Source organism: Lytechinus pictus, chromosome 16 (assembly GCF_037042905.1).
Source record: "Lytechinus pictus isolate F3 Inbred chromosome 16, Lp3.0, whole genome shotgun sequence".
Classification (NCBI taxonomy): domain Eukaryota; kingdom Metazoa; phylum Echinodermata; class Echinoidea; order Temnopleuroida; family Toxopneustidae; genus Lytechinus; species Lytechinus pictus.
Genome location: NC_087260.1, coordinates 1,512,528 through 1,535,457, shown reverse-complemented (window position 1 = coordinate 1,535,457; position 22,930 = coordinate 1,512,528). Strand labels below are relative to the sequence as shown.

The 22,930-nt window shown below is 37.7% G+C and overlaps 2 protein-coding genes across 2 annotated transcripts; one reads left to right on the top strand and one right to left on the bottom strand.

Moving 5' to 3' along the window:
- Positions 1 to 3,783: 3,783 nt before the first annotated feature.
- On the bottom strand, positions 3,784 to 7,941 carry LOC129279207 (uncharacterized). Its single transcript, XM_054915309.2, has 2 exons — positions 7,245 to 7,941; positions 3,784 to 6,833 (listed from the first exon to the last, which is right to left on the bottom strand). The coding sequence occupies exons 1-2, from the start codon at positions 7,514 to 7,516 to the stop codon at positions 6,188 to 6,190; spliced, it is 918 nt and encodes a 305-aa protein (XP_054771284.2). The 5' UTR covers positions 7,517 to 7,941; the 3' UTR covers positions 3,784 to 6,187.
- Positions 7,942 to 17,341: 9,400 nt separating this feature from the next.
- On the top strand, positions 17,342 to 22,718 carry LOC129279274 (uncharacterized). Its single transcript, XM_054915366.2, has 2 exons — positions 17,342 to 17,702; positions 20,134 to 22,718. The coding sequence occupies exons 1-2, from the start codon at positions 17,428 to 17,430 to the stop codon at positions 20,699 to 20,701; spliced, it is 843 nt and encodes a 280-aa protein (XP_054771341.2). The 5' UTR covers positions 17,342 to 17,427; the 3' UTR covers positions 20,702 to 22,718.
- Positions 22,719 to 22,930: the final 212 nt, after the last annotated feature.

Here is a 22,930-nt window from a genome sequence, read left to right as displayed (position 1 = left end):
AAGGTTCTGTAAAAATGTCAGTTTTAAGGTCTGAATATTCACATTTTCTGCTCGTGCTGCACGCTCGCATTTTGGTGGCTTTTAGGTCTAAATCTCGAAATTTTCCGCTCGCGCTTCGCGCTCGCATCAATTGTTTAGTTAATTCTGTTTAAGTTACAAAAGTGCTTAGAATTTCTATTCTTTAGGTAAAAATTTCAGCTCGCGCTTCGCGCTCGCATTATTTAATTTTTGAAATATGTAATGTCTTTGTGGCTTACTGCAAGCAGTCTTTAACAGGTACATTTTCCATCAGTTCATTTCTGCTCGCGCTTCGCGTTTGTAGTAACTATTTAGTTGCATACACATCTTTTTCAGGATAACAAACATTGCCCAAAATGTTCAAATTTTAGGAAAAATACATAAAATTTCCAAAACAATTTAGCTCACACTTCGCGCTCGCATTATAATAATGATTATGATGTATATTTATTTTGATTCATAAGAATAAAGCTAAGAAGTAACTAATAGGACCACCCCTTCATAGAAACCAAAAATCATCTCCGAGCGGCCGATTGGGGAAAATATGGCCGCAAAAAAAATTCCACCACCCCCCCTATTGGCGAGGCTGGATCCGCCCATGTTGGGGGTCTAGAATTACTTCATTAATATGCAATTTTATTTGAAATCACAAAAAACTGCAATTAAGCTCTCTAATTTTTCCCCATAATTATCAGTGGCGTAATGAGCCCAAAATTTTGAGGGGCCAGATATGTCGTATTTGGCAAAATGTACTAAAAGTTGTGAGCGAGCATGAAAAAATTTCGACATTTTCGTTGAAAAAAATATCAAATTTTGTACCAGGCTTTGACATATAAAATATTCAGAAAATGATACAATATTTCACCTTTCTCTCTTCTGTTTTCTTTTCTTTCCTTTTTTTCATAGTATTCTCTTTTTTGGGGGAAGCGCCCCAAGCCCCCCCCCCCCCCCCATCTGTGCACTTTAATCTATTAATATCATATTTTTGTTATATATATTTCATGAATAATTTCATAGAAACGACTGGTTCAGAAAACTATCAAACACAGCCTTTCGTGAAAAGCTCCCCCGGTTGTCCCGAAAAGGTGCGTTTATTTGACTCCCCTCCCTCAACCCACCCTTTCGAGAAAAGCTCCCCCGGTTTTTTCGAAAGGGTGCGGCCATCCCCGCTCCGCGAACGCAGACGATCGTAACAAGCCTAAAGTAAGAGAGTTTGGCTTCAATTTAGAAATGTCCTTACGACACATTTTGAGGGTCCCGTACGCCACAATGTTCTCGAAAATTTTGCTTTATTTACATGAATGTTTATTTTGCTCTCTTTCATGTATGTGTTTGTTCTTGGGTAATTGGATATCAATTTGAGTTTAGTTTTTATGGAAATTATTTGTCCAACTCATAGACTTTAAAGTACAAACTTGAGGTTTCCAAAAAGGCCACCTTTTCTGCGCCCGTACGACACATTACTATTTTAAATCTGTATTATACAGGATGTGAATTCAAGTCATGTTAAGTCTTGGTTTTCCTAACACTCTGATAGTACTTGATGATCACCTTTAGTTACTGGAATATTTTTTGTTTTTCTTGTAAAAAAAAACTGTCAAATGTTCTCTAAATGTCCCGTAGAACACGTATGGAATTCTATTTCTCCAAATTTTGCATTATTTCGATGAAACAGTGCTATTATGTCTTTATAAATATGCAATGAGGGAGATGATGATGTCATATCTCCACGTGTTTTTTTTTAATGTAATTTTATGAAATTATGTTTATTCATATTTGGTATAGTTAGAGAATACGAAATATGGTTGACCTATTGATTTAACATGTTAGAAAATCATTGCTGATTTTTTTTTTTTTTTTTTTTTTTTTTTTGGGGGGGGGTTCCAGGGGAAACATTTTTACACTCATGTATGCAAATATGAAATGATTTTCGATTTAATGTTACAAAAAAAAAATGGAAAATGGGGACATCACATAGTCAACCCACCTTTTGCGTATTTAATGACGACATACAACAAAAATCTACTTCAAAATTCAATTACTGCATTATTTTTTGTAAAATTTTGAATGATTTGGGGGAAATTTATTCTATTTATTTCGATGATATTATTCCTAATCTAGAAGAATCATTAAAGGTGTTTATACAACACATATCAATCCAATAGCGACTAGGTCAAGGTCCCTGGACAAGTAGGCTAATGCTTATGCATTATGATGACATAATTTCGTTTCGTCAATAAACCCACAATTTCACCCCAACATCCGTTGATTTGGAACAACACACACAAAAAAATCAAACGAGCATAATGATACCGTTACGCTATTTGCTATTGCTTAAAGTTATTTCAACTTTTTTTACGTCATGCAAAGTTGATAAATTTACCATACTTACATTTTTACCAACTTTTGTGTTTTGGGCACGTTTCCGAAATACACTGCATTATAATAAATTCTGATGAAATTAGCTGTGGGTCGAACCCTTATTGACTGGATAATATATACCATTGCTATCCTGTCTATAAGGAAATTTAATTGAATAATTAAAATAAAGATACAAAATTTGATCCTAACCGATTATGAAATTGGCAGTATGCCACCAACGGTGACAGCGTGTATTTTCATCTTTTTTTTTTTGGGTGCCTTGGCTGAACTATTTTAGGTGCTGATTAGACATGTAGGAAAATGGACTATTTTGTAGCTCTTTGAATTTGTTCGTGCATGTTTTTGCTCAGTGCGCATGTTTTTGACTAAACGAGCGTGCTAATTATCGCCTTTGACATTTTGGGTTACCGCGCATGCAAATTAGTTAGTCTGAAAGAGATTTTGGTTTGTACGCATGCAAATTAAGTTGTGTATGTAAATTAAGATACTGCCCTAGCTCGTGGAATGCGTGTGATGTGCTGTGGCATTGGGCGTAGACACACGAGTTCGAGCCAAGGTCGTTAACAGACGTAGCACGGTGCAATGTCCAAGGTTGCGACTCGCTTGCGAAGTTTGAGTGTCTTAATTCAAAGCAGTATTAAGTGAGACAGTGACTCTGCAGTGAGATTGGTACCTTTTAGACGGTTGCTCAGTGGGTGTGTTGTCTTCGAGCCATTGGGTTTTTTTTATTTGTTCCTCTTGTCGCTTTGTATATACTGCGAGCTACGTACAACTACAGCCGAGACTATACGGCAATGAAATAAATAACAGAACTGCACTCATCACGTATTTCTGGTCCCCATTGTTGTACTCTGGTCCTGAACTGCGACAGACACAATGGTCCGTATTCGGAAGTCAGGTTTAACTTAGACCACGGTCTAAATCTGTGCTAAAATTATGGGGAGACAAAAATTCAAAAGTTCTGCTTCACAGCAAAAACCGTAGTGTTAATCGGTGTACATATAGAGGACCACACCAGTTATTTTACACCGGTGTTAAATTGGCGGTGTTAGTTTAACACCTATAGGTGTTATACAACACCTTTGGTTGTTACATTTACACTCTTTGGTGCTATGTTCAATCTCTAGGGTGTGGTCCACTATTAACACCAACTGGTGTCAGTTTTGACACCACAGTTTTTACAGTGTTATATTGTATATTTTTTATGTTTACTCTCTAGTTCATGAGTCCTTTTGCTTTTATTATGAAGAAAAATACTTCAAAATATTTCAGTTATCATTCCAGACAATTTGGCGTCATAAGAATAAATAAATTGGATGTGTACTGTTAGAGATTTGTACCCCGACTGGCTCTCCATAGTTAAACCACAACTTTAAACCAGGGTTTATTTTATTTATTTATTTATTCAGTTTTATTTAAAAACAGGGTAGTCCTTTCATAGCCCAAAGGCCTGCTTTACAAAAGAGCACTGTAGATATAGAAAGATTTACAAAATAAATGAAATGCAATTAATATAAAGTAAAATACAGTACTCAATCAAAATTAAATGACATACCAATGCTATCACATTAAATGAATTGAAACAAAATGAAAAACCTAGACTAAATCAAACTAAGTAAATTAATGAATAAGTTATAAAATTGACAATTTAAAAGACAGTGAAAATTATTAATATAAAATGGCATAAAGCAGATAGCATACAAGGAGAAATTTAAAAAAAAAGTTCAGAATACGGGCCAATGGCTCATGATGACCTGGTTTAACTTTGTCCGTGGTGTAACTGTGCCTTATGTGATGCTGAAAAAGATCATTTTTTTTTTCTTTTACATATAGAACTTCTAAAATGTCAATTGAAAACATATAAAATATTTTATATTCCTTAAATGATAAATAAAACAAAGAGATCGTGACACCAAAACAATAATCACATATTCAACAACGGCATTCATAATTAAATTTACTTATTTGAAAGTAAAGGAATACAATGAATAGTGACAAAATAACAAACTACATGTATCATACAAATACATCGTATCATTATCTAGTTAATAATATGCATTCATGTTTTAGAATACATATAAAGTACTGTTACAATCCATGAAAAAAAATTATTAATCGAAAGTTACCTTGCTAAGGGATTCCTTTTATAATACAAACTCTATTTCTTTATTCCTTCGTCCTTTTTCACAATACCAGTTTATGCCTCTCTTAGTTTGGTATGTCCAACACTATTTCATTACTACATGACTATATTATATAACTGGATATATTCTATAACAGGAATGGCGAATGTGATGTGAAATGAAAGCATGTTTTGACTATCGCTCCTTTAGTGATTTTACTTGAAAAATCTACGTTCTTGGCTGGGATACCATCCGAAATAAAGTAAATTGCATTAACTGGCTATGTTTTGTTATATGAAACTACTTCTAACAAGTCTAAAGCATAAAATGGATGATATAATCTTATTTTGTATCTCTCTGACTCTCTGATACAAATAAATAATGTTGATAGACAAGTTTTCAAAGGGCAAAATAATTAAATATTATCGAGAGAGGGCGCTAGATATCGGGGGACAAATTTCAATTAATTGTTTACCGAGACAGCCCCACAGCTCATATCGTTTAGCGTCGATTGTCTCTTTCGGTTTTTGTCTCGCCTGCATAGCAGAGCGAGATTATAGGCGCCATTTTTCCGACGGCGACGGCGGCGGCGGTGTCAACACCAAACCTTAACCAAAGGTTACGTTTTTGAAATGACAGCATAACATAGAAATTATATGGACCTAGTTCATGAAACTTAAACATAAAATTAAATAACTATTACTAAACATCCTGCCTTAGTTTCAAGTCACATGACTAAGGTCAAAGGTTATTTAGGGTCAATGAACCTAGACCAAGTTGGGGGAATCAATATCAAAATCTCAACCTAAGGTTCATAATACTTAGAAAGTATATAAACATATTTCATGAAACTTGGCCATAAGGATAATGGAGTATTACTTAGTATCCTGTCCAAGTTTCAGGTCACATGACCAAGGTCAAAGGTAATTTAGGGTCAATGAACTTTGGCCAAGTTGGGGGTATTTGCGGAATTACCATTATAGATTTGAAAGTTTATGGATCTGGTTCATATAACTTGGACATAAGAGTAATCAGGTATCACTGAACATCCTGTGCGAATTTCAGGTCATATGAACAAAGTCAGGTTATTTAAGGCCAATGAACTTTGGCTATGTTGGAGGTAATTGTTAAATTGCCGCCATAACCTTGAAAGCTTATGGGTATAGTTTATGAAATGTGGACATGGGGGTAATCAAGCATCACTGACAAGTCTTAGGTCACATGGTCAATGTCATTTAGGGTCAATGAACATAGTATTATATCATTATATGAAACGTGTTTTTGTTGTGAATAATTACTTTATAGTAGTTTTCAAAGTCAGCACTGCTGCTAAATCACATCATGCAGGCGAGACTACCAGAGGCGCTCCATTTGTATCATATATTGTTTTGCTCTAGCGTTCTAGTCATTCATGCAATTTTATTCCGATGAGTGCATGTCGAAAAGCTTTAAGATGTCAGTTTTTAAGGAGTTTTTTTTCTTACAATTTTCAATGAATTAACAAGGTTCTACATCACTAGGTATATATGTAATAAAACATACAAAACGCACCAATTTGCTTGAATAATACATACACTTGCTACATTTGAAAAACTCACAAGAATGTTAGAACTGTTCTAAAGGTATACCTCGTGTTTAACCCCCCAATGGATATTATTTGTATTTTAAATCTTATACTTATTTAATTCCTGATAGTATGGCATGGAAGCATTGGCTAATTTTATTACATCTGGTGTAATGTTCTCAATTGGAGCAGCGGGTTTTGGTGGGTGAAACCCTCCAGAAAACACCGCAGTTTCATAGAAGGCTATTGACAAGTTAATGATATCCTCGCTCGCTGTCTTCCAGGTCTTGGTGATGTCCGAAGATTCATCCCATTTAAGAAGGGAATCACTGTGCGGAAGACCTGTCAAGTGACAGAACTTCTTCAGCATCTCAGCAGGGTTGGCCAATAGATCATCAGTGTTGATGATGATCGGGTTGGGATCTAGGTTGTCACGGATGTACTTGAAGAATTCTAAGTTCTTTCTGTAAAACTCGCTCGTATTTGTAATCGGGTCGTCGTGTTCCATGTCAAAGGCCTCTTTGTCGACCGAGTCACCTGACCGCATGCCGACGTTTGTCATATGCCGGTAGAGGGCGTCCCTGTAGGATGCCAACAGTCTGTAAGGCTCTCTGATAAGGAAAACATGCCTGAATCCTGTTGGTAAGTATTGACGGGATTTCTCATCTGGAAAGGCCATGTAGGCCTCCTTCACGAAGATGTACTTCTTGTCCGATGATTGGATTGCCTTGTTCACGTCGCTATACCTGTAACATGATTATTGAAAAAGTTACACCTACATTTACATCCAGGTTACTATTTTGATCAAATGATCTCCTAAACACTTTATTTTTGTTAAATGTCAAAGCTTTCAATTCTGATAGATTAGATGTAGGCTCTTCAACTAATCGCAGTTGATTTTTAATTTTTAAAATGAGTAATAAAACCAATCTGCAAACTTTCTATTTAAATAAGCTGCGAGCGAGGAAATCGAAGGAAAAATAAACTGTTTTTGATAAATAAATCTAACTTTGTGATAAGATTTTATTTATGATTCAGAAAATAATATCATACTTCCCCCTATTTTTTCCTTTTCTTTCTATTACCCCTTCGGTTTTTTTTTCTTTTTGGGGGGTGGGGTTCCATCACCCCCAATATGTAACACTGTTCATACTTACACCACTCTTTCGGGAACCAGATCGGTGTTTATTAGACTTCCATAACGCTTTATTGCTTCTAGTACCTTTTCCTCATTCCCCTCGTAGTTCATAGGCATGTCGTCACCAGTCTGCGCCTCGTACACCTTCCTCACAAAACTCGAGTATAAGAATAATTCGAAATAAATCTCCATGTCTTCCAAGCTACTTAAACACTTGGTTAACGCTGTTGATATTGTTCTTGGTAAAACCCAGGCCAAAATCTTGACTGGTGAATTTTGGTGATCTGCCATATTCCATTCAGTGTGTCCTTGAACATGGGCCCAAACATGGGTAGATGTGCCACTACACGTCTAGCTAGGAAATCCTATTACCAATGAGGTCAGTACACATCAGTATTCATAGAAGTGACCACGTAGGCGACAGACAATAAGCGTGCATGGTTGGTGCATTCACCCGGAGTAATAGTGATGGCGTCAAGGCTTGTCGCGGAATGAGCTGTCTTTAGTGATATTTCTCTCTCTCTTTATCATGGACTCTTTTGAGTGAAATCAGTTATTGTATACTAGTGTAGATATCATAATTTATAACTGAGCTAAAAATTTTGAATAAATCTGGTTTGAATTGGATTTTCGGTCATGGGTGTTCTCTAGCTAGGGTGCACGTAGGGTAATCTGACATTAAGACTTCTGTCAGAAATTAATTGCATGTGGAATGGATCAGGTCGATTTGGGTCTTTTGTTCCATTTAAAGCGAAGCTGTATTGTTAGAGTATTTATAAAGCGCAAAAATCCACATTTATTATGTGCTCAAAAGCGTTGAGGCAAGGAAAAAATAGGCCTATATGAAGAGTGAATTGACAAAGGATTTAGAGAACAACAATCATAACAATGATCCAGGGGCGTCGATCCATTTTTCAGAGGGGGGGGGGGGGGCAAAATCATGAATCAACGTTCCAAAGGCGCTCGATCACACAAAACGAACAAACTCACCCACACACACCCCTACACCCCCAAACATTGGCCTATATGTATATGTATACATATATATATATATATATATATATATATATATATATATATATATATATATATATATATATATATATATATGAGAAAGAGACACATATCTCACCCTCACCAATAATGCGAGCGCGAAACGCGAGCTGATATTTTTAGTATAGTGACATGAAAACAGGAAAAATATACCTGTTTAGGTTTGTTTGCAGTAACTCATGAGGAGGATAGATACAAGTATCTCACTAGAGAGCGAGCTAAAATTTCTTTATATTCTGACGTGAAAGCTTGATATTCTAAGCATTTTGGTACCAATGATTGAGATGGGTATCTAGAAGAACAATAGATGCGAGCGCGAAGCGCGAGCTGAAAATTTTGATATTTCGATCTGGATAAAAAAGATAGTTCAATGGACGCTTTTGATAAAGAACAAGATATTTATATATCCAACAAAAGATTATTGCAAATCGAAGCGGGAGTTCTATTTAGGTTTAGAACTGAAAACGGGACATTCTATTTACCTATTTAATCATGAAAAGTATGGGTTTTCTGCTACAGAAATGATGCGAGCGCGAAGCGCGAGCTGAAAATTTATTCAATCTGAAAAGCAGACATTTTGAGCACGATTTTAAATCAAAATCGAGTTGGTATCTCAATCTTGCTTGCTGATTTCAGTGTAGCATTACAATCTTATTCTATTTTTAGTTGCACATGCGGAATTATTGGGGGGAGGGCAAAAATATATGTTTGCCCCCCCCCAATATTTTCATTGGTGGGGCGATCGCCCCTCCCCCCCTGCCCCCCAGGATCGACGCCTCTGCAATGATCAGATGAAGGGAAACTATATACTGACAGGCAAATTTAAGCAAATGGGTTTTAGAGCGATTTCGAAACAATCGGCATTTGAAGCATTACGAATGCGATGTGGCAATTGCTTCCACGAGCCATGTCATTTTGGAAGAGCAAACTAACAATTGTAATCACTAGATCTTAGGGATTGTATGACATCTCCAAATTAATATCATGCTCTGTGTAGATCTATGGATACAATTAAAAAAACAATGATTTGACTACAATAAGAAACCACGGTATGTGTAGTGATCCCGGTGAGGACACTTCCATTGACGAGTGGATACCATGCGCGACCATGGGGTCTCAGTCGAAAAGCACCCTAAACAAGTATTGTCCATATTCTGAAATTACACCCCTTAACAAGTATTGGCGTGTGAAACCTTGTCCTACTTTTAACAAGTGTTGAAAACAAAACGATACTCATGGCAAGTATTTCCTGAATTGAACCCCTAAACAATTACAGCGATATTTTAATTGTTATGTCACGGACGTCGGTTTTACCTTTACCGACATCATTGGGTTCAGTATGGCCCCACCTTCCACACCTCGCGCAAATCGTACTCTAAACACGTAGTGTTGCCTTTATAAAACATTTTTTTAGTCGTACTTTAGTTATTCTTGAACAATTCTACAAGTCCATCGATTGCAATAGAGGCAAGGATGTGTACTCCGGTTTACGAAAGTGCTTTGCCACATAAAAAATACCCCCTTTTCACGGGTGTAGTATTTCATCGGGCTTTTCAGGAGATGATGGAGAAGTTCAGCTGGCTGCATGGCCAGGTCTAGGAAAAAAACAGCTGGTCGAGGCAGTAACTTGCTGTTTTGCCCGTCTTAGCCAGCCGTCTTATTTCAAGCATGCTAGCCAGCCCCCCCCCCCCCCCGGGGGGGGGGGGGGGCACTTCCATTGACGAGTGGATACCATGCGCGACCATGGGGTCTCGAAAAGCACCCTAAACATGTATATTCCATATTCTGAAATGCACCCCTTAACAAGTATTGGCGTGTGAAACCCTACCCTTAACAAGTTTAGGAAACGAAACGATACTCTAGCTTGGCAAGTATTCCCTGAATTGAACCCCTAAACAAGTACAAGTATTTTAATAGTTATGTCACGGACGTCGGTCGTCGGTTTTACTTTTACCTATATCATTGGTTTTAGTACGGCCCCACCTCTCACACCCTCGCGCAAATCGGACTATACACCTCTAAACACTAGTGTTGACTGTTGGGGTAAAACGTACATCCTTTATAAAACATTTTTTGTACCCTCGCAAATTTTTTACCCTAAACACGTAGCATTCCTAGCGAAATAGATACCCTTTTTCATTATTTTAGTGTTTTTGACACCCTCATTACGTTACGTACGTAACTTGCCCTATCTTGAAAAAGACATCCTTTTTACGTTTTTTTTTTGGTCGCGCATGGTCTCCACTCGTCAATGTAAGTGCCCCCCCCCCAGCATAACCTATGCACACGATCAAGGATATTCCTTTTCCTAATGAGCGTGTTTTTTTTTTTTTCGATTTAATGAAATGAGAAAAAAGAAAAAAGAAATATAAAAACGTGAAAATATGGAGCAGATTTAATTGCGCTATATTATTTTTACTTTTTATTTGTACTGCGCTTTTCCCATTAGGCCCAAAGCGCTTACAATGAATTAATTAAATGTAGTATTAAAAACAACAAAGTACGAAAGAGATGAGTTTTTAAGGACTTTTTGAAAATTGCTAATGTTGGAGACTGTCTAATTATTAGTGGCAGGTCGTTCCAGGATTTGAAGCCGACACCGTAATAGTTCTGTCACCAGCTAATGTACAAGTTAATGAATATGTGAGGCGAAGGTGATCACTGGCCGACCTAAATGCTCTAGTTGGTGTATACAGATTCAAGCAGTTGCTTAAATACTGTTGAGCCTGTTTATTCAGTGTTTTGTAGACAATCAAGATTAATTTGAACGTAATTCTCTGTTTAAAAGGAAGCCAGTGAAGAGAATTAAAGAGTGGTTGGGAAGGGTGATCTCGGAAAACCTGTAAAATTAATCGTGCTGCCCAATTTTGTAGTCGTTGAACACGGATTAATTGATTCGAGAGAATTGTAAAAAGGAGCTCATCGCAATAATCGATACGAGACAGAACCAATTAACGAACAACATTGTGTTCAATTCAGTTCAATATTATAGTATTGTTGTTATTCAAGGGTCCAGCTGAATATACTGTATAAAAGTATTTATGAAGTGTTCTAAATTAGCGTACCCTCAAAGCTGTATCGTCTGTATTTCCTTAAGAAGAAGCGACCGGAAGACTTACAGGACTACCTTCTCTTCCGTATATTTTTTATGCTGATGCTGATGCTGATGCTGAGATGGGGTTCAACAGCTAGCTTTTCATTAAACTCCTCAAAAAATTTAAAAATAATACCTCTCCCGGTTTTATTGAATATCAATGTGTGATTGATATCAATGAATATATCATTTAATTTTTTTTTAATGATACCCTACATGATATGATTATAGTCCGGCAGCCCAGAAGGTTTATTCAACCGAAATCCGGACAAGCAAGTGACCCCGTAGCTGGATGGCAGGGATCCTGAAGTTTACAAAAATGCATTGCTGCCGGGTTTTATTCGTGGTCTTCCCGCCGAAATGACGTAATATATGACGTCACTACAAAATGGCCCTAATTCACAATTTTTTAGACATTCTACACATCGCATGAAATCAAGGGAAAATATCTCAGCCAAACCATGCTTGTTTTGTATGAAACTTTTAAAATATATTATTCAAGTAGTGCAAAAGAGATATGCAAAATTTCACGAACAGAAATTATTGTTTACATATGCAAATTACGTCATGAAATTTGCATATCATTAGTTTGGGAGATTTCTTGTTCCAAAAATTGTAGAAAATCAATTTAGAAATTTATTTTCTTTTTTAGGGTCCTTTTTTTTAAATATATATTTCCTGTTAAGCATAACATCGTTCTTTTTATCTATATCTCTACTTTTAGAAAAATATATGTCAGTAAATGAAAATGAAATTATAGACTGCGATTTCAGACCCCTTTTCAATATGGTGCGTACATAGAAATTGTGCGTTTTTGCCCCATTTCACCATATTGCTGAGGTATGCGAACGATACGCCTACTTTATTGATGTTTCCTGATGATATTAAATCTTCCAAACAGCATATTTTCATCTTCATTATGTCTCTGCTAATAAATAAATGATTTCAGCAAAGATTTATTGCCGACTGGGCAGTCTATAGGCTACGTTTTCAGCCAAGTTTTCAACAACTAAATACCATGCATGATTGCATTATTGTAGTCGAGTCGGAAATGGGGGTTCCTGTGCACCATCAACATTTATTTTTTATCAACGTTTTTGTATTGCCTGAAGTGTTTAGTTAATGGATTTTGATGTTTCCTATGCAAAATCGTGTCCCAGGGGGTTCAAAATTGATATCTTTGGCGGCCCTCTTGGATTTTTTGTTTTTATAAAAATCAATTATTTTCATATTTTTGCACAGAGTGTGACAATGGTTCAATCTTAAATTGATACGCATTTCACTATAATTTGGATATTAGAAATCAGTTGAAATTGTTTTCTGGATAGTCCGGTTAATATATTTTGAAAAAATAAGAATTCATCCAAAAATGTTGGTCCAAACGACATCTATCTGTTTTATCTTGCATCGCCTTTGTTGATGTGCCTAACACGCAGAAATGCATGTAACGTGCGTAGCGATTGAAAGGCATATTTTCTACACAAAGCAACATTTATGATAATGAAAGCTCTTGAAAAGATTAGAGGATCGAGGCATTGCTCTGAATTTTTATTTTGCATGCAATTATGTTCGGGCACCTTAAAACATAGTCCCACAAGAGCCTGTAGAAGGCATCCCTCCCTTATCTGTAGCTTGACTATTAAGATATCGTGCTTTTCGGTGCCCAAAATGTGGCAAAATGTTGTTTTGGGTATGTATTTTCCCCTTTAAATCACTTAGAGACAAAAGAGTAGGCTTTTCTCTATCAGCTACATACAAATAAGTTAGGGTATATCAACGCCTACACCCCCAGGGGGCTGCCAAATTCATCCAATCCCTTTTTCGTATTTTGCCCATTTCTCGGAAAATTCGCCATTTTGGAAAACCATTGAGGCATAAGGTGTTTGTTTTGGCTTTGCAGTAAACCACCTAACCACCTAACTTCGGCAGTCCCCAGAGGCTTTGCTGTATCAGCAACTTCTTTATATGTAGCAGGTAGAGGAAACTACTCTTTTGTCTCGATCCATGTAGTTTCAAAACAATAAAAGTGGCCTTATTACATAGCAGAAACACTTTTTGCCTCAATGGGGGTTCAAAAATTGCATATTTTCCCATAAATGGGTAAAATACATAAAAGGGATAGGTAACTTCGGCAGTCGCCAGAGGGGATAGGCTTCGCTGTGCAAGCACTTCCCTATATATAGCAGATAGAAAAAAAACTCTACTCTTTCGTCTCCATATAGTTTAAAAACAATTGAGTTGCCTTACTACAAAGCAGAAACGTTTTTTGTCTCAATTGGGGCTCCAAAATGGCATATTTTCCCATAAATAAGTAAAATACGTAAAAGGGGTGGGAAGCTTCGGCAGTCCTTAGCGGGGATAGGCTTTGCTGTACAAGCACTACTTTATATGTAGCAGATAGAGGAATCTCTACCCTTTCGTCTCCATATAGTTTCAAAACAAAGTGACTTTTTTACATAGCAGAAACTTTTTTTGACGGGGGCTCCAAAATGGCATATTTTTCCATAAAAAGGTAAAATATGAAAGGGGGGTGATTTCGGCGACCCCCTAAGGCGAACATGGTTTAATATGCCAGCACTCCTTTATATGTAGCAGATAGAGGAAACTCTACTCTTTCGCCTCCATTATAGTTTCAAAACAATAAAAAGTGGCCTTACTACATCTCATCAACACTTGCTTCATACACTTAACCTGTCAAGGTTAAGTGTATGAATTTTACTAATTTAGAGCTTTTCTTAAAGACTGGACATTACGTCTAGGCGAAGCGCATACGTATATGCAAATTACTTGTAAAGCTTTTGTTAGGCAAATGAACTACGCCCTAAAACCCGATCCGAAGGCGTCGTGTACTGTAGGCCTATTAATTTTGGTCATTACGTTTAATTGGTTTGGATGGAGCTGACATGATTTATCTCGATTTGTTTTTGCCTTAGGGGGCAATATCAACTACGTCGTTTTATTCAATTTGCTATAATTTTAGCAGACACATAATATGGATTTGTTTTATCGACGAGCTAATCATATTTTATGCTGCTATGTCAGGAAGGAGTTTTAGATGATTTCTATGATGTATTTCTTAACCCACAAACGTGGTAAGTCAAAATTACTTCCTACTTGGATATTTCAATAATCTTTAAAACTAAGACGGAAATTTGCACGAAATAAGGTTTTAAGGTAATTGCAGATTATATGAAAGTAATTTGACGTTGGATCTTGCAAATTAAAGCAATTTAAAAGATTTTTGACATTACGTCCATTCAATGGGTTTGTTTACATACTATACCTGAACATGGTTGCATGTTTTACAATTATGAAGTTTATTCTATAAGGGATTGGCATAATTAATTTGTAATGTATTTGTAAGATTGAATGTATTTTGAAAGATTACTTTATGGATAATTTTGAAATGAATTTCCATCAATCAAACATGGACACTTAGTGACAACTAATATGCAAAACTAATGAATCAACTGCTTGATTAGATCAATGTATTAGAAGTGTGGTTCCATGTTTATTATTTATTGTAGGTTTTTTTTTAGTACCGAGATTCTAAAGGCAGAGCCGTATCAACAGTGAGTACTGAGAGTGCTTACGGGAACTCCGGACGGGACAGAAGTCTCGGGAATCGCCCTCCAGTGTGACGTCATAGTGATGAGTCATCGATGTTCCAATTCGCCATTGATCGCGATAAACTCGTCAGCTTTCTTCAATGGGCCCCAACGAAATGATAACAGCTAAGGACTTTATGTTATTGGAATTGAAATTTCATTATGAATTTATTCTTTGATGCTATGCCATATTATTCACAGAAATGAACGTATTGAATTTAATTATAATTAAAGATATTTCATTTGATTTGTAATTCCAATCCATTTTCTTTTTCGTGATTTGTTGTGTAAACAGTACATAGGCAATTATCTTTTCTCTAGAGTATTTTTGTCCTTTGCTTTTGCACTGGGCCTGTGACAGGGGGGGGGGTGATTTCGGCGACCCCCTGAGGCGAACATGCTTTAATATGCCAGCACTCCTTTACATGTAGCAGATAGAGGAAACTCTACTCTTTCGTCTCCATTATAGTTTCAAAACAATAAAAAGTGGCCTTACTACATAGCAGAAACATTTTTTGCCTCAATGGGGGCTCCAAAATGAGATATTTTCCCATAAATGGGTAAAATACGTAAAATGGGTGGGTAACTTCGGCAGTCCCCAGAGGGGATAGGCTTTGTTGTATCAGTGTTTCTTTATATGTAGCAGATAGAAGAAACTCTACTCTTTTGTCTGCATATAGTTTCAAAACAATAAAAGTGGCTTTTCTACATAGCAGAAACGTTTTTTACTCAATGGGGGCTCCAAAATGGCATACTTTCCCATAAATAGGTAAAATACAGAAAAAGGTTGAGTGACTTCGGCAGTACCCTGAGGGTTTAGGCTTCGCTGTGCCAGCACTTCCCTATATGTAGCAGATAGAGGAAAGGCTACTGTCTTATCTCCAAGTGGTTAAAAACAATAAAATTGACTTTACTGCCAGGCAGAAACACCTTTTTCCCTTCAACGGGGCTCCAAAAATGGCGAATTTTCCAAGAAATGGGCAAAATACGAAAAAGGGATTGGGGACTACGGTGGTCCCATAGGGGTGGGGGTAGGCTTTGCTGTGTCCTCACTTTTTTATAATGTAGCTGATAGAGAAAAGCCTACTCTTTTGTTTCCAAGTGATTTCAATAAAATAAGAGTTGTTTTTCTACATAGAGGAAACACCATCTTGCCACATTGGGGGCTCCAAAAAAGCACGATATTTTATGGTCAAGCTACTGATAAGGAAATGGCACCTTCCTCAGGCTAATGCGGGTGTGACTAAAACATAGAGGTTGCTTTTTGGTATCATTTTATGGCAATATCGAGTAATAAAGCACTAAATTCTTCAAATTTGAACTTAGTTTTTTTTCAGGCTTTATATATTTTACGCTGACTGTTAACTGCTACTTTATATAGGCCTAAATAGCATAATAAGATAATCGATGTTAGAATTAATGGGCATTTAAAAAAAAATATATTGCCTTAGATGTATTTTTTAAAACAAAACAGCAAAAAGAAAAGTAAAATTTTTATCCATCGTTATGGCCATTTCATAATTTATGTGAACTTACTATCATATCAAGTTTAATAAGAATCATGTTTTAAAACTTTGTACAAATGTCACAGTGATTTTTTTAATAGACAGATATACCCATTACTGCCAAATTATGAAAAATGTATAGGTCTGTTTTAAACATAGCATTAATACACAAGCAGATGAATTATCAGGCAGTGCACAAAGTAGCACTGAAATCAAACTACAGGGCCTAGCCAGTGCTTTCACTGCGTTGATGGGTGAAAAAGCTTCTTCTACCTCCGGAAAACTTGTTGAAGATAAGTATTAGAGCCTACTCTTTTACGCCCTGCAATTTATCTGAGTTCATTCATTTGTTCTCATAAAACATGTGTGTTATAACTTTATCTTTTTTCTTGTTGGCTGCTATTAAATAAATGTTTGTTACCTTTGAAAACATCGTTTTAATCGTTTTATATATCACTATTTTGTTATGGGCGAACTCGCCCCGCCCATCTGGCCAACTTGCCCCAAGGTGGGGCAGGTTCGCCCTGTAGCGAAGATTTTTTTTTACGGCCCCTTTTTTTTAAAAACCGTGTGTATGTCCTCGATGAAAATAGGATATTAGGTAGATATTACCTAGGCCTTTTATAATTGATAAGACACGACCTTCCTGCTAAAGTAAGCACGGCTCTAGAAGAGCGCGGGGAAAAATGGGGCTGACTCGCCCCGCTCTCCCTATTTCTCGATTTTTAATTTGTCAAACTACTAAATGATTTGTCAATTGACATAAAGTAATAAGTCACAATGTCATAATAAAGTCATAATGGCGTGACGAATTTTTACAGCCAGTTTGACAAATCTTTGTCCCCGCTTGACTAATAAAAACTAAGAGTGTAGACCTCATTTCCGCACTGTTATTTCCATGATGCATAAAATAACTCTCAGTGCAGCAGTTTATAAATCAAAATGGAAGGTGCAGATTGGAAACTTGTTCGCTTGTTCTTGTGGGTTGTTCCAAGAACCGTCTCTACGGCTTTGACTAAATGTCTGAGTGCCATCGATGGTATGAAAGTCTGGTTTGAATGCTTCACAACCTGCAGCACAGCCAGGAAGCAATATCAGCTAGTTACTGGTGAAAATTTGCCAATGGAGTATAAAGGAAATGAAGAGAAGGCTCGGCATGCAGCGGATATCCTTCAGCCGTTGCTCGGAGGCGGCACAGTTCAACCAGACCAATTGATGTAAGTATTCCACAGGGCTTGGAATTAGTTCGCCACTAGTTCTGGGGTGTTAAAACGACACCAGAGGTCCAGAGCCTGTGGTGTGAAAAATACATCGTAACACCAAATATTGTTGCAATAGCAATCTTGGTTCTTGTTGAATTAACACTATAAATTAAACACCGAAGTATACAAATGTTTATGGTGTTGGAACAGTCCCCCTAAGTCCTAAGCCGGTTTACGACACATTTTTTGCTGTGACAACGTTCGCTTTTGCCCCCGATTAGTTGAAAGAATTCTGAACATATTCGATTTATTAAAGACTGTTTGCCCCCGAGACGTCTCCATCAGATGCGGACATGTTCTGTTTCTGACATGTAGCTGCATCTACCGGAGACGTCTTAGAGACGTCAACGCGACTGTGGACATGTTTCAGACTATTACGAGTGCGTCAAGACGTATCAGTTCCGACCTTTCGTTAGAGAACGCAAACGCTTATTTACGACGGTAGTTGATTTTGGAAGAGACTTTTGGGCCCGTCGTAAAAGGCTTTCCTGCAACTTAAATTATGTGACATGAGGATTTTGTTTAGCTTTCGCATCTGCAACGGAAACATCAATCTGCGGTTCGTGTTCAAAATACTATGGTAACAGCGATATATCCGATTTAGGACGACTTTCCAGAGCCACATTTGGTTCATCCCAGAGCTCGAGAAGCCGCCCGGGGGGCCCACTTCCATTGAAGAGTGGATACCACGACCACGCGTAAAAAGGGAAAGAGTGCATGGGCAAGTACGTTACGTGTAGGCCTTTGTAATGTTATAAGGGTGTCAAAAACGATGTTTGAAATACTGAAAAGGGGGATATATTTCCAATACCTGTAGGGTTTCACAAGCCAAATTTTTGTTAAGGGATGCGTTCTCATAATCTGGAAAAGACTTGCTTCCCTTGTTTAGGGTGCTTTTTGAAACCCCATGGTCGCGCCTGGTATCCACTCGTCAAAGGAAGTGGTTCCCCCGAAAATTTGAATCTAATCACACATTTCGGGGGAAAGTAATACATAATGCCGTGTACATATCAACGCATGCGAAATGGTTTCGGCTGGAGAGGTGATCTGACACATGGAATCATTGCCAGTGATCCACCAATAATCCACATTAGATGCAACATCGATTCGATGGACTATAATGATTTATATCTAAGTCTGAATTCAGTAAGTTTTTCCTCAATATGCACACGATTTATTTGAAAAACCACTTTCTTATCCATGTCATAATATACATTTCGCATGTCTCCAGCCAGCTGGAGTCATGATAGTCATGATAGTATAGTCCCGCCGCGAGCTCAGGCAGGCAAATGGAATCGAATGGCATGCTGGTATCTAATGAAAGAATTTTGCACGCGAAAAGCAAGATCTATAGGGCCTGTAACACAAAGCTTAGCAATGATTGTAGAACAGTTTTCTACGTTCGATTGTATTGACTATAATGTACAATCAATCTAGAAAATCGAGTCTATGATTAATCGTTAACCTTTGTGTTACCGGACTCTAATGACGCGTTGTAGAGATTTGCGAGTGACGTCAAAGCGACGGTTTAGAAGTTGCGGAGATATTTCGGGATTTAGAGTAAATTTATCGATACCTGGCTCTGAGAAATCTCCGATTAGTCTCATGGGGAGCGTTTCACAAAAATACTCGTCGAAAGTTTTTTTTTTTTGTACGACAAAGTCTATCTTATCCGGCAATTGCCTCAGTGGCAGTTAGACATCTTCTCTGACTATCAAAACCAACGAGCTTGTAAGTTCTGACAAACTGTCACCTCAACTTTTGATAAAATCTGAAATCCTGAAAGTTACCAGCTGGTTAGAACGTAAACATTTTTTCATTCGCAAAGTCAAACTATGCATGTTAAAAAATAGTTGATTATTTTGTGACTTGCTCCATTCGACTTCTTGAAACTCTCCTTTCCAAAAATACTGCACCACGTTGAAACTCAACCCCTTAAAATGTTTGCCCCGCTACGCCTCCAAACAGAAATGGTACAGTGTAAGGTCAAGCGAGAATCAATTCGGGAAGGAAGATGGTGAAAACGGCACGGGAGGTGACAAAAAGTAGAAGGGTATCACTGCGTTTATATTTCAATGGTATACACAAAAAACAGGGTGTCGATTAGCATATGACATACGTAGAAGGTAACACCAGTCATTTGACTACGGTGTTATGAATCTTGGTGTTTGTTAAACACCAATTGATATTATTACAACATGCTCGGTTGCATATTTATACACTCTACGGTGGTATGATCAGTCACTAGGGGGTAATTTTATCACCGCTGACCGCAGGGTACGGTCCTCTAGGGACACCACTGGTGTCAACTTTAACACCTCCCCCTTTTTACAGAGTAGTTTTAATTTACAAGATCTTTATGTCGCCACTCTTCTTTCTCTTATAGGTATGGCAATGTGAAACGGAAAATTGAATCGTCCGCAAGTAAATGCGTATTGGTTAAGGAGGGCTACTTCGCTTTTCCTGATGAGAAATCAAGAGATTACTTGCCAGCAGGTTTTAAACATGTCTTCCTAATTCGAGATCCGTACAAAGTTTTGACCTCCTACAAGAAAGCGATGACCATCCATCTGCTGAAAACCGGTTTGTTGACTAGTGAATCTGCGAAGACATTTAATCTGGAAAAGGATGATCCTGTCTTAAATGCCGGTGAGTTCTTTAGAGGCATTCATGATATCTGGAAGTATATTCGTGGCAACGTGGATCCCAACGCGGTCGTCATCAACACTGATGATCTGTTGGCCGAACCTGCTGAGGTGCTGAAGAAGTTCTGTAACCTAACCGGTCTTCCGTACAGTGATTCCCTTCTTCAATGGGAATCCTCTCTAGATTTTAAGGCATCGAAAGATGGCTTTGACACCTTCTATGAAACGGCAAATAGCTCAAGTGGTTTTCTACCACCTAAGCCAACTCCGTGTAGGGACAGTGGCGCCAGATGTCATCAAGCTTGCTGATGCATCCATGCCATACTTCGAGGAAATTAACAAACACAAGATATGAACATCATATTAAGCAAAATGCCTTTTGTAACCGTTTTCCATGGCCCTGGTATGCGGGGTTTCAGGGGGTACTGAAGCAGCCACCCTGATTTCTTTTGTGGGGGGGGGGGCAGGTGCAGGGTATGTTCTATTGTTACGTAGTATGTAGTTTAACTGCCTGTTATACAACTATACTTGTTTACAAACTCCCCCTTTGTCATCTGAGAATCCCAAAACCCCCAAGACCATTCAACTCCTAAACCCTGACCATAAAAGACCAACCCTCAATAACGCCGGCTAACTTCAAGGAACAAAAGTTCTATAAGAAGTATGAATCGTACTTCCAGCCCAGTCTTGCACAGAGTACCACCACACCCATTATACCAGAGAAAGTTTGATAGACAGCTACCTGTAGACCAATCAGAGAAAGTTCAGATCACTTAAACCTAAAATTGTTACACCCCAAAGCTAATGATATAAATTAAGACTTCCTGATTATTAGAGAGACACAAATATTAGACATAGAGACAATAGACAAAGAGACGGACATCTACAGGTTTAAAGTTTTAACCTCAACTTCTATAGTTCTGAATATTTCTTTCAATCGCCTGCTGTATTTTAATACCTTATTCATATCTGTTATTGGAACTTTGAATAGATATATCATGGTCGAGCTGAACTCTATTGCTACCTCCAGAGTTACATCATTTTATGCTTCCCTGCTGAAATATAACCGATCCAGAACAAGACATTGTCCATAGGCAACATGGAAATGGTTTTGGTATCTAATAAAAAACTTAAGCAAATCACCTTCATTTTGAAATAAAAACTATTTTGGAAGATTTTTTTTCAAAATCAGTACTCCCTCTACAAAAAGAAAGTTTCCAGGCCCCTGCCGCTTTCTTTCCGTTTTATAACCCAGCCTATTGCCAGATTGCAGCCCATTTAAAAAAACGGCAAGTTTTGTCCATGGAGCTTTCTCCGAAGGGTTCATCAAGCAAATACAAAGTTTAAAAGTACCACCCAGATGTTCAGATAACCATCTTTTCATGTCTACATCCTGTGGGAGAGATGATCAGGTGACAAGATCGCGGATCTAGTCATATCAACATTCTGATCAGACGGCAAGATCTCGGATCTCGTCATGTCTACATCCTATGGGAGAGATGATCAGGTGACAAGATCGCGGATCTAGTCATGTCAACATTCTGATCAGATGACAAGATCTCGGATCTCGTCATGTCTACATCCTATGGGAGAGATGACCAAGATCTTATCATCTGAACATCTCTCCCATAGGACGCAGACATGACGAGATCTTTGATCTTATCATTTAATCATCTCTTCCACAGGATGTAGACATGAAAAGATGGTTATCTGAACATCTGGGTGGCACTGTTAAGCTTCCATACTATACAGCGATGTTGCACAGTGCATTTACTTCACCTTAAGATGTAATTTGCATAATTTTCTGTAGCAGGTTTAGGCCTATGTTGATATCGAATGACTCAATAAAATATAATTCTCAATTCCCAAGATCCATGAAAAATTATCGATATTTGGCTGGAGAGATGACAATTATTAGAGAAAGCAAACATTGCTTCAATACCATGATTGTTTCAGTCGATGCAATTTTTGATTTTGCTGTTATATGTTAAGCTAGTCATGAGTCAATCGTTGTACACCCACCTTTATCCGTTACATCTTCTTCCGTGTTGAATTCCTCCGTTTGCCGAAGAACTGCCAGTCCTGAGTTGCAGTGAAAGCAGAGTAAAAAATGAACTGACTATTGGTCACTGTTTGCAGCAGCTTGATCAACAAGGTGCTGTCTTGACAGATGTATATCGGTAACAAGATGAAAGTCAGGAAACTGATACGAGACATTGCCAATGGCACCAAGGAGGATAAATCTGGTTCAGGGGCGGATCCAGGATTTTTCGAAAGGGTTTAACCAAAAATTAAGGGTATTTCGTCCACGAAAAAATTGGACAAGTAAAAAAAAAAAAAAAAAAGGCTTCACTTTCAAAAGGGGGCACACTTCTTTTTAACGGCACTTTTTCATTACAAATTGGGGGGGGGCATAGGCCGGATGACCGATCCGCCAGTGGTCTGGTTTGTGTGACGATAGGAGTCTGTATTTTGTCTGTACATCGCTTTTTGTTTATTTAAAAGAACCGGAAAATATGGCTGTTCCCAGAAATATCA